Source organism: Coregonus clupeaformis, chromosome 11 (genome assembly GCF_020615455.1).
Source record: "Coregonus clupeaformis isolate EN_2021a chromosome 11, ASM2061545v1, whole genome shotgun sequence".
NCBI classification, from domain to species: Eukaryota; Metazoa; Chordata; class Actinopteri; order Salmoniformes; family Salmonidae; genus Coregonus; species Coregonus clupeaformis.
Genome location: NC_059202.1, coordinates 27,486,984 through 27,499,733, shown reverse-complemented (window position 1 = coordinate 27,499,733; position 12,750 = coordinate 27,486,984). Strand labels below are relative to the sequence as shown.

The 12,750-nt window shown below is 46.7% G+C and overlaps 1 protein-coding gene across 1 annotated transcript in view; it reads left to right on the top strand.

Annotated features, from left to right (window-relative positions):
• The window catches only part of LOC121577417 (LIM domain containing preferred translocation partner in lipoma), a 162,719-nt gene that overhangs the window by 136,623 nt on the left and 13,346 nt on the right, over nt 1–12,750 (top strand). Inside the window, exon 6 of the mRNA XM_045223384.1 lies at nt 2,226–2,401. Within this exon, the coding sequence (XP_045079319.1) occupies nt 2,226–2,401 (176 nt within the window). The remainder of the gene's footprint in view (nt 1–2,225; nt 2,402–12,750) is intronic.

Here is a 12,750-nt window from a genome sequence, read left to right as displayed (position 1 = left end):
CAGAATGTTTAAAAAAGGTATAATCTTCGTAAATGATATCATCGGTAGGACTGGTGGAGTTATGTCGCACATGCAGCTAACAAAAACATATGGAAATGTCTGCTCTACCCAAAATTACAACCAATTAATTGCAGCCTTACCGCAAAAGTGGAAGTGGAAAGTGGAAGTGGGAAAAAGTAAGGAACTCGTCTGTCGGCCCTGCATTAAAGAACATAATTGGTTAAAGAAAACTGTGATAAATAAAAAAGTAGACCAGTTTCACTTAAGGACCAAAGGATTGACAGCCGTCCCATATAGATTGCAAAATAGTTGGGAAGAGATCTTTGACGTACCGATCCCATGGCATAGTGTTTATGAACTGACACGCAAAACAACACCGGATTCAAAAATTAGAATCTTTCAATTTAAATTATTATATAAAATTCTTGCTACCAATAGAATGTTATTTATATGGGGGATACAATCTTCCCAGCTCTGCAGATTTTGCTGTGAAGAGACAGAATCATTAGATCATTTGTTTTGGTTCTGTCCATTTGTAGCTTGTTTTTGGACACAGGTCCAGGAATGGCTAAAGGATTGCAATATTTACCTGGAACTAACCTTGCAGATAGCATTACTGGGTGATCTGAAAATAATAATAATATGCCATTTAGCAGACGCTTTTATCCAAAGCGACTTACAGTCATGCGTGCATACATTTTTTTTTTTTTTTTTTTTGTGTATGGGTGGTCCCGGGGATCGAACCCACTACCTTGGCGTTACAAGCGCCGTGCTCTACCAGCTGAGCTACAGAGGACCACTATGAAAAGTCATAGTCAATCAATCAATAATATAATAATACTTTTAGCAAAAATGTTTATTTTTAATTCACAATCTGTAGAAGCAATGAGAATAGAAAGGTTCAGAACTTTTGTAAAACATCACAGTACGGTTGAAATATATATGGCAAATAGAAATCCAATATGGATGGTGTTAAGAGATAGATGGGAGGTGTTGAATGGAGTTGAAGGATGGGACTAATAACAACTAACAACAACTAATAACGACAAGAGAACTAATGTAAAACATACTGTGTCCATAATAAGTATATAGGTTGTAGGTAGAGAGCTTTTGTGAAAGAGCACAGTTAGAAAGATATGGCATATAGAAGCAAACCGGATGGACATCATGAAAATGATCGGAGAGGTTGAGAGTAGAAGAAGTTCAGGAGCAAAAAAAAAAAAAGTATATATATATATATATAATAGAATTATTGTAAAATTAACTCTGTCCATAAGGTGTAGATAGTAAGTATAGACCGGAAGTAGAGGCCTGGGCATTGTTGTTCACTAATTTACTCCAAGTAGGGAAAGGATGGTGGGGTTGAAAAGTAATAAAGGGGAGTATATATATTTTTAAAAAACAAAAAAAACATGGGGGATTGGAAGTGATGCAGACAATTTCATTGATAGAAGATACAATCTATCTGCAATATTAAGCTGATCCATTCCCCCCCCCCAAAAAAAATAAAAAAAATATAAAAAATATAAAAACAGTAAACATTACACTCACAAACGTTAAAAAAAGAAGATATATTTCAAATGTCATATTATGTCTATATACAGTGTTGTAACAATGTGAAAATAGTTCAAGTACAAATGGGAAAATAAATCAACATAAATATGGGTTGTATTTACAATGGTGTTTGTTCTTCACTGGTTGCCCTTTTCTTGTGGCAACAGGTCACAAATCTTGCTGCTGTGATGGCACACTGTGGTATTTCAGAATTCAAAAGACTGACCTGGAATTGTAATTTAATCAAATGGAACTGACAGGGAGAGGGAATTGAATTAGAATTTAATTAGTGGAATTAACCCCAACATTAACACACTCCGTTTGCAATTCTAACATGTTCCATGGCATGTGAAATTAGTTGATAACCCGTTTCCAATAGATTTGAAATGCAGTTAGGAACTATTAAAACTCCAAAGAAAGCAAAGACAGGGCAGCAAATACACTGTGAAAGCAAAGACACTGTGAAAGCAAATACAGGGTAGCAAATACACTGTGAAAGCAAATACACTGTGAAAGCAAATACAGGGTAGCAAATACACTGTGAAAGCAAAGACACTGTGAAAGCAAATACGTTTGTATCATGTACAAGTCATTATTGTAAAATAGAATATGTTCTCAATGACTTACCTGGTTAAATAAAGGCACAGTAAATACATGTATATTTCTGGTAGGGTACCCAGAGCAGGCCTACTCGGGAGCAGGAGGGTACAGAGGAGTACCAGGGAACACCTGGAGGCCAGAACCTGCTCCTACCCAGCAGGGCTACCCACAACCTGTCCCTAAGAAGACCTACATCACAGACCCTCCTGCCAGCCTGGTTCCTCCTGAACACCTCAACCCACAGAAGGTAAGAACTGACTCAACACGACTACACACTGACTCAACACGACTACACACTGACACAACACGACTACACACTGACTCAACACGACTACACACGGACTCAACACGACTACACACTGACTCAACACGACTACACACTGACACAACACGACTACACACTGACTCAACACGACTACACACTGACTCAACACGACTACACACTGACACAACACGACTACACACCGACACAACACGACTACACACTGACGCAACACGACTACACACTGACACAACATGACTACACACTGACGCAACACAACTACACACTGACACAACACGACTACACACTGACGCAACACGACTAAACACTGACACAACACGACTACACACTGACACAACACGACTACACACTGACACAACACGACTACACACTGACACAACACGACTACACACTGACACAACACAACTACACACTGACACAACACGACTACACACTGACACAACACGATAAAACACTGACACAACACGACTACACACTGACTCAACACAACTACACACTGACACAACACAACTACACACTGACACAACACGACTACACACTAACACAACACGACTACACACTGACACAACACGACTACACACTGACACAACATGACTACACACTGACACAACACGACTACACACTGACACAACACGACTACACACCACAACACAATACACCTGGCCCTGCAGAAGGTAAGAACTGATGGAAAAAAAGTTAGCCCATTAGCCAAAGGCTAGTACTTTTCAGACACGGCTAGAAATAATGCATAGAACAAATTGTGGGTCCTTTGCTTGTAGAATGTCACCCGGGCTAGTAGAAATGGTGGTATGGTATACTAGCCTGGCTGGCTAGTGTCCAAAATCCAACGTTCCTTCATGTCCTGCTATACCTAAACAACGTTACTCAAACATGAAGGAGTGATATTTATATATTTGTGTATTTATATATTTAAATACTGTAGCTATTTTCATTACTGGGGTCTCTAAGCACTTAATCAACTGATAAACAGGAGTTATAATGGTTTAACTGATAAACAGGAGTTATAATGGTTTAACTGATAAACAGGAGTTATAATGGTTTAGCTGATTAACAGGAGTTATAATGGTTTAGCTGATAAACAGGAGTTATAATGGTTTAGCTGATAAACAGGAGTTATAATGGTTTAACTGATAGACAGGAGTTGTAATGGTTTAACTGATAAACAGGAGTTGTCGTCAGCTCTCAGTTGTAATTGTTTAATTACCAACAACCTGTAAATATTTCTGGTGGTACATGTTAATGTGCCATCATCTTTACCAAACAGACTGGCTTGGGTTTCCCTCCTTGGTCAGAAAACTCAACAAAGTTGAACATGTTATCTCTAGATTTTGAAAACGTAACGATGAGTACGAACCAGGAAACAGGATAAGAAAAAAGGATAGGGAGAACTTCGCTGTTCTTTTCACCGGGCTTCTTCCAACGGTCACAGAAAAACATACAGTGAGTGAAAAAAGTATTTGATCCCCTGCTGATTTTGTACGTTTGCCCACTGACAAAGAAACGATCAGTCTATAATTTTAATGGTAGGTTTATTTGAACAGTGAGGGACAGAATAACAGCAAAAAAATCCTGAGAAACGCATGTCAAAAATGTTATAAATTGATTTTCATTTTAATGAGGGAAATAAGTATTTGACCCCCTCTCAATCAGAAATATTTCTGGCTCCCAGGTGTCTTTTATACAGGTAACGAGCTGCGATTAGGAGCACACTCTTAAAGGGAGTGCTCCTAATCTCAGTTTGTTACCTGAATAAAAGACACCTGTCCACAGAAGCAATCAATCAATCAGATTCCAAACTCTCCACCATGGCCAAGACCAAAGAGCTCTCCAAGGATCTTAGGGACACGATTTTAGACCTACACAAGGCTGGAATGGGCTACAAGACCATCGCCAAGCAGCTTGGTGAGAAGGTGACAACAGTTGGTGCGATTATTCGCAAATGGAAGAAAACAAAATAACTGTCAATCTCCCTCGGCCTGGGGCTCCATGCAAGATCTCACCTCGTGGAGTTGCAATGATCATGAGAACGGTGAGGAATCAGCCCAGAACTTCACGGGAGGATCTTGTCAATGATCTCAAGGCAGCTGGGACCATAGTCATCAAGAAAACAATTGGTAACACACTACGCCGTGAAGGACTGAAATCCTGCAGCGCCCGCAAGGTCTCCCTGCTCAAGAAAGCACATATACAGTGGGGAGAACAAGTATTTGATACACTGCCGATTTTGCAGGTTTTCCTACTTACATAGCATGTAGAGGTCTGTAATTTTTATCATAGGTACACTTCAACTGTGAGAGACGGAATCTAAAACACAAATCCAGAAAATCACATTGTATGATTTTTAAGTAATTAATTTGCATTTTATTGCATGACATAAGTATTTGATACATCAGAAAAGCAGAACTTAATATTTGGTACAGAAACCTTTGTTTGCAATTACAGAGATCATACGTTTCCTGTAGGTCTTGACCAGGTTTGCACACACTGCAGCAGGGATTTTGGCCCACTCCTCCATACAGACCTTCTCCAGATCCTTCAGGTTTCGGGGCTGTTGCTGGGCAATACGGACTTTCAGCTCCCTCCAAAGATGTTCTATTGGGTTCAGGTCTGGAGACTGGCTAGGCCACTCCAGGACCTTGAGATGCTTCTTACGGAGCCACTCCTTAGTTGTCCTGGCTGTGTGTTTCGGGTCATTGTCATGCTGGAAGACCCAGCCACGACCCATCTTCAATGCTCTTACTGAGGGAAGGAGGTTGTTGGCCAAGATCTCGCGATACATGGCCCCATCCATCCTCCCCTCAATACGGTGCAGTCGTCCTGTCCCCTTTGCAGAAAAGCATCCCCAAAGAATGATGTTTCCACCTCCATGCTTCACGTTTGGGATGGTGTTCTTGGGGTTGTACTCATCCTTCTTCTTCCTCCAAACACGGCGAGTGGAGTTTAGACCAAAAAACTATATTTTTGTCTCATCAGACCACATTACCTTCTCCCATTCCTCCTCTGAATCATCCAGATGGTCATTGACAAACTTCAGACGGGCCTGGACATGCGCTGGCTTGAGCAGGGGGACCTTGCGTGCGCTGCAGGATTTTTAATCCATGACGGCGTAGTGTGTTACTAATGGTTTTCTTTGAGACTGTGGTCCCAGCTCTCTTCAGGTCATTGACCAGGTCCTGCCGTGTAGTTCTGGGCTGATCCCTCACCTTCCTCATGATCATTGATGCCCCACGAGGTGAGATCTTGCATGGAGCCCCAGACCGAGGGTGTTTGACCGTCATCTTGAACTTCTTCCATTTTCTAATAATTGCGCCAACAGTTGTTGCCTTCTCACCAAGCTGCTTGCCTATTGTCCTGTAGCCCATCCCAGCCTTGTGCAGGTCTACAATTGTATCCCTGATGTCCTTACACAGCTCTCTGGTCTTGGCCATTGTGGAGAGGTTGGAGTCTGTTTGATTGAGTGTGTGGACAGGTGTCTTTTATACAGTTAACGAGTTCAAACAGGTGCAGTTAATACAGGTAATGAGTGGAGAACAGGAGGGCTATTTCAAGAAAAACTAACAGGTCTGTGAGAGCCAGAATTCTTACTGGTTGGTAGGTGATCAAATACTTATGTCATGCAATAAAATGCAAATTAATTACTTAAAAATCATACAAATGTGATTTTCTGGATTTTTGTTTTAGATTCCGTCTCTCACAGTTGAAGTGTACCTATGATAAAAAATTACAGACCTTTAGCGACCTTTTCGGTTACTGGCACAACGCTCTTACCCACTAAGCTACCTGCCGCCATGTATATCAATGCAACACCGTGGAGGACTACAGTAATAGTGGAGTGGATGGCTCAGAAATAAGAAACACACCTGAGTTATTATACTGAGTAACCTTTTTACAGAATGACATTACACCGTTAGCCGTTCCACACGTGGAAACATTTACTACTGCAACATGGTAACACCACCGTTTCACATGTGAGGAGAATAACACTATTTCACCACCACGTGTGAGGAGAATAACACTATTTCACCACCACATGTGAACTTGCAATTCCACACGTGAAAGTGAGATTTACACATTTGGAGTTTTCTTACATGTGAAACGGCAAATGTGATGTTCACATATGGTTGATTTTAACATGTGAACTTGCAATTCACATGTGAGGTGAAAACGTGTTATGCTCCTCACGTGTGAAAAGGTGGTGTTAACATGTGAACTCTACATTCAATACATGTGAAAATATGATTTCATGTATTTAAACTCTACATGTGAACACAGCCATTTCATGGGTTAAAAATGTGATTTACACATGTGAAACTGCAATTTCACATGTTTGTTTTTAGAGGGAGGTGTGTGAGTGCGTGTGCTTGAGATGGCCAATGCTACAGGGAGCATCTTACTTTCGCTGAAAGCCTCAGAATAAACCGTTGTTTTAACCTTTATGAATTATGAACAGGTTCTGTTCTGTTGTTTTTGATGTAGCTCAGTAAAGCCATTTCTCTTTATATTCATCTTCGCTGTCTCAGTGTTGCTCTTTGGCTTTCATTTTTACTTAGGATTACGATACCTATCTGTCACAAACCGGGCTAGAAACTCCGGTCTCAGATGTGGAGAGCTGGGGGTACTACCCCTTAGCCACAGAGGAGGTGTTGTAGGACCCAAATGAAACACCCAAGGCAATACTCCAGGCAAGTAGATTTAATGTTCCAAAACAGGAGGCAAAACAAAACAACTCCACGAGGGGAGAAAAACAAACTAAAGATAACTTTGAACAACTTACTAGGACAGACACGGTGGGACAAAGCAGGAGACACATAGTCAGGACGCAATAACCAAGTGAGAAACAAGGGGAAAACACACAGCTAAAAATACACAAGGGGAAACAAGGCACAGGTGACCTGGATCAAGCTAATTAGGACACATGAGGAAGAACTAAGGCAGAGGGGGAACACAGATGACCTCTAGAGGCCCGGAGACAAACAGGAGGCAGGAAGCTGACACACACGAGGAAGAACTAAGGCAGAGGGGGAACACAGATGACCTCTAGAGGCCCGGAGACAAACAGGAGGCAGGAAGCTGACAGGACCCCCTCCTCTAGGAACGACTCCTGACGTTCCTTCCAGAACACCCCGGCCCCAGGGTGCGAAAATCTCGGATCAAACCTGGGTCCAGGATGTCCCTGGCTGGAACCCAGGAGCGCTCCTCCGGCCCGTAGCCCTCCCAATCCACCAGATACTGCAGAGAGTTCTGGACCCTCCGGGAGTCCAGTATCCGGCGCACTGTGTAGGCTGGCTGGCCGTCAATGATCCTGGGAGGTGGCGGGGGTCTGCGTGGGGGGGCAAAGGGAGAAGACAAGACAGGTTTAAGGAGTGAAACATGGAAAGTGGGGTTAACTCTAAGGGAGCGAGGGAGAACCAAACGATACGACACAGGGTTAACCATTCTAGCAATGCGGAAAGGCCCGATGTATCTCTGGGAAAGCTTCCTGGATTCGACCCGGAGGGGCAGGTTCTTTGTGGCCAACCAAACTCTCTGACCAGCTCGGAAACTAGGGGGCCGTCCGGCGGTGGCGATTAGCCTGACTTTGGTATCTCTGGGAGGTCCGAAGGAGGGCACGCCTGGCCTTCTTCCAGGTCCGCCTACAGCGTTGGACAAAGCGCTGGGCCGAGGGAACACCAACTTGCGCCTCCTCCTCTGGAAACAATGGAGGGTTGTAACCGAACTGGTATTCGAAGGGGGACAATCCGGTGGCTGAGGACTGGAGGGTGTTGTGGGCATATTCAGCCCAAATGATATAGGTGGCCCAAGACGTGGGATTACTGGCCGCCATACACCGCAGGGTGGTCTCCAGATCCTGATTAATCCGTTCCGTTTGGCCATTAGACTCTGGATGGAACCCCGACGATAGGCTGGCTGTGGCCCCAACAAGCCTGCAGAAGGCCCCCAAAACCGGGACGAGAATTGGGGACCTCGGTCAGAGACCACGTCCAGGGGAATACCAAATATCCGGAAGACATGGTTCATGAGGAGCTCAGCAGTCTCCTTAGCCGAGGGCAGCTTGGGCAGGGGAATAAACCGGGCAGCCTTAGAGAACCGGTCTACCACCACTAGGATGACGGTGTTGCCCTGGGATAGAGGAAGTCCCGTAACAAAGTCCAGAGAAAGGTGTGACCATGGCCTTCGAGGAACAGGTAAGGGATGGAGCAGTCACTGGGGTCGCTGGCGTGTCGACTTTCCCTGGTTGCACACAGGGCAGGCCTCAACATAGACCTGCACGTCCTTCTTGATGGACGGCCACCAAAACCGCCGTCGGAGGAACTCCAGTGTGCGAGCACTGCCTGGATGGCATGTCAAGGGCGACTCATGACCCCACTGCAAGACGCGGCCCCGAACAGAGAGAGGACGTACAGGCGACCGGCAGGACCACCGCCTGGATCGGGCTCCTGGACAAGAGCTTCTCGTACCCCTCTTTCTAGTTCCCACTGAAGAGGTGCGACGATCCTAGACCTCGGAATAATCGATGCCAAGGGCTTCTCTTGTAACTCGGGAGAATAGACTCGAGACAGAGCATCCGGCTTGACGTTCTTGGTGCCAGGTCGGTAAGTCAGGAGGAACTGGAATCGATTAAAGAAAAGGGACCATCGTGCTTGCCGAGGGTTCATCCGCTTAGCCTGTTGGAGATATTCCAGGTTCTTGTGGTCTGTGAGAACCTGGAAAGGGTGCTGAGCCCCCTCAAGCCAATGGCGCCACTCTTCCAATGCCAGTTTTACCGCAAGCAACTCTAGATCCCCCACGTGGTAGTTGCGCTCGGCCTCAGACAGGCGGCGAGACATGAAGGCACAAGGGGTGTAATCTCCCATCCGCACCCCTCTGTGACAGGACGGCTCCCACCCCCACCTCTGAGGCGTCCACCTCCACCACGAAAGGTCTCTCTGGGTCAGGGTCACCAGAATCGGAGCAGACGTGAAGCGCGCTGAGATCCTCGAAGGCCCCTGCTGCTTCCGGACCCCAGTGAATCTTGGTCCCTCCTCCCTTGGTAAGCGTCGTCAAGGGGGCTACCACCGAGCTGAAATTCTTAATGAACTTCCGATAGAAGTTAGAAAAGCCAATGAACCGTTGAACCTCCTTGACCGTGGCAGGTGTGGGCCAATCGTGGACCGCCTTGACCTTCTTGGGATCCATCTCTAGGTGCCCGGGAGTGACAATAAACCCGAGAAACTGAGTCTGAGAAACATGAAATTCACACTTCTCAGGCTTAACGTAGAGGTGATTGTCAAGGAGCCTCTGGAGAACCCTGCTAACATGCCCCTCATGCTCCTTCAGTGACCTCGAGAAGATGAGGATATCGTCCAGGTACAGAAGACGAACAGATTAAGCATATCCCGGAGAACATCATTAATCAGGGCTTGGAATACTGGGGGCATTGGTGAGCCCGAACGGCATCACCCGATATTCATAGTGCCCGTGGGCGTGTTGAACGCCGTCTTCCATTCGTCTCCTTGCCGGATCCGCACGAGATGGTAAGCATTGCGGAGATCCAGCTTAGTAAAAATGGAAGCCCCTTGAAGCAGCTCAAAAGCAGTGGCCATGAGAGGAAGGGGGTATCGATTCCGAACCGTGATCTTGTTGAGTCCCCGGTAATCAATACAAGGCCTAAGACCCCCGTCTTTCTTTTCAACAAAAAAGAAGCCCGCCCCAGCCGGGGAAGTAGAGGCATAGATGAGGCCGGCTGCCAAGGACTCCTTAATGTAGGTGTCCATAGCTGCGTGCTCGGGGAGGACAAGGAAAGATCCGACCTCTAGGAGGGCAGCACCCAGGGAGTAGATCAATGGCACAGTCATACGTGCGATGAGGCGGTAAGGAAGTAGCCCGGGCCTTGCTGAACACTGCCTTGAACCGATGGTAAACACTGGGGACTCGGGAGACGTCAACAGACTCTTGAAACTGGGTACTAGGGGCTGAGGGACTCTGAAGCATGCAGGTGAGTTGGCAGGCGGGACCCCAGCTTAGAATGGTGCCCGTAGGCCAGTCGATCTGGGGATTATGTCTGCATAGCCAAGGGTGACCCAGGATAATAGGATACTCGGGAGAGTCAATGAGATAGAAGGTCTCCTCCTGCTGGTGTTGAGAGATGGTAAGTCGCAGGGACTGAGTCGCCTCGGTAACCTTTCCTGGTTCCAGAGGTCTGCCATCTAAGGCTGTAACTGCCTGGGGTTGAGGAAGTAGTTGGGTAGGGATCTTAAGTTCCTTAGCCAAGGTTACATCCAGGAAATCACCTGCGGCACCGGAATCGATCATAGCCTGGACCCGATGCTGGTGGCCCCCAGGACAGAGTGGCTGGAATAGCCAGGACAGCGTTAGTAGGAGGCGCTCTAACTCTCCCCATCACAGCCCTCCTGTAGCTGGGCGGGGACAGGCGTTTCCCAAAGCTCGGGGCAAGTGGAGCGGAAGTGGCCGGCAACCCCGCAGTAGAGGCACCGACGTTCCCTCATGCGACGTTCCCTTTCGTTGGGAGAAAGCCTGGAACGGCCTAACTGCATGCTCTCCGGGGAATCCTGGAGCAGTTCAGGAGCCGGGGCAGCTCTGAATGACGGAGTCCAAACAGGAGAAACAGAGCTGCTCAGAGGAACTTGGGAATGAGACACCTGACGGCGAGCCGTTCTCCGCTCTCTTAGACGATTGTCCAGGCGGATGGCCAAGGCTATGAGGGACTCGAGATCACCAGCTGGTTCTCGGGTGGCTAACTCATCTTGAAGGGGCTCAGATAACCCTCCCTGAAAGCAGACCCTCAGCGCTTCATCATTCCATCCGCTCCTTGCTGCTATGGTCCGGAAATCAATGGCAAAATCTGCCGTGCTTGGGGCCCCTGACGGAGAGACAGTAGGCGCTTGGAAGCCTCCCGCCCACTGACAGGATGATCGAACACCCGCTTGAACTCTTCTACAAATGCAGCGTGGGAGTCACAACAGGCCTCCTGGGACTGCCACACCGCAGAAGCCCAGGCGAGCGCCTTGTCTGAAAGAAGGGTAATGATGTAGGCAATCTTGGAACGGTCTGTGGGAAAACTTGAGGGTTGGAGCTCGAAGGTGAGGGAGCATTGGGTGAGGAAACCCTGGCAAGAGCTTGGATCCCCAGAAAAGGGCTTGGGAGGTGGTAGTCGGGGCTCCGCCAACCGAGGACGACCTGTCGTCACTGGGGGTGACCTGGGGGAAGGGAGAGGACCAGGGAGGCGTTCAAAGAGCTGGCGGAGGGAACTCATCATTTCGGCCAGGAGTTGAGAATGACTAGCCATCAGCTCCTCTTGTCGGCTGAGAACGGCTTCATGGCGCTGGAAAGAAGCCTCATGTCGAGTGATCACCGCCAACAGGTCCGGGGAACTGAGTGTTTCTGGGTCCATGATTGACTTGGTTATTCTGTCACAAACCGGGCTAGAAACTCCGGTCTCAGATGTGGAGAGCTGGGGGTACTACCCCTTAGCCACAGAGGAGGTGTTGTAGGACCCAAATGAAACACCCAAGGCAATACTCCAGGCAAGTAGATTTAATGTTCCAAAACAGGAGGCAAAACAAAACAACTCCACGAGGGGAGAAAAACAAACTAAAGATAACTTTGAACAACTTACTAGGACAGACACGGTGGGACAAAGCAGGAGACACATAGTCAGGACGCAATAACCAAGTGAGAAACAAGGGGAAAACACACAGCTAAAATACACAAGGGGAAACAAGGCACAGGTGACCTGGATCAAGCTAATTAGGACACATGAGGAAGAACTAAGGCAGAGGGGAACACAGATGACCTCTAGAGGCCCGGAGACAAACAGGAGGCAGGAAGCTGACACACACGAGGAAGAACTAAGGCAGAGGGGAACACAGATGACCTCTAGAGGCCCGGAGACAAACAGGAGGCAGGAAGCTGACACTATCTGATTATGTGTACGGTATTAATTGTTGAAAGAGGTGGAACTTACGGTATCTAAAGAGCTATACTGAACAAAAATATGAACGCAACATGTAAGGTGTTGGTCCTATGTTTCATGAGCTCAAATAAAAGATCCCAGAAATGTTCCATACACACAAAATGCTTATTTCTCAAAAATGGTGTGCACAAATTTGTTTACTGATCCCTTTTAATGAGCATTTATCCTTTGCCAAGATAATCCATCCACCTGACAGGTGTGGCATATCAAGAAGCTGATTAAACGGCATGATCATTACACAGGTGCACCTTGTGCTGGGGACAATAAAAGGCCATTCTAAAATGTGCTGTTTTGTCCCACAACACAATGCCACAGATGT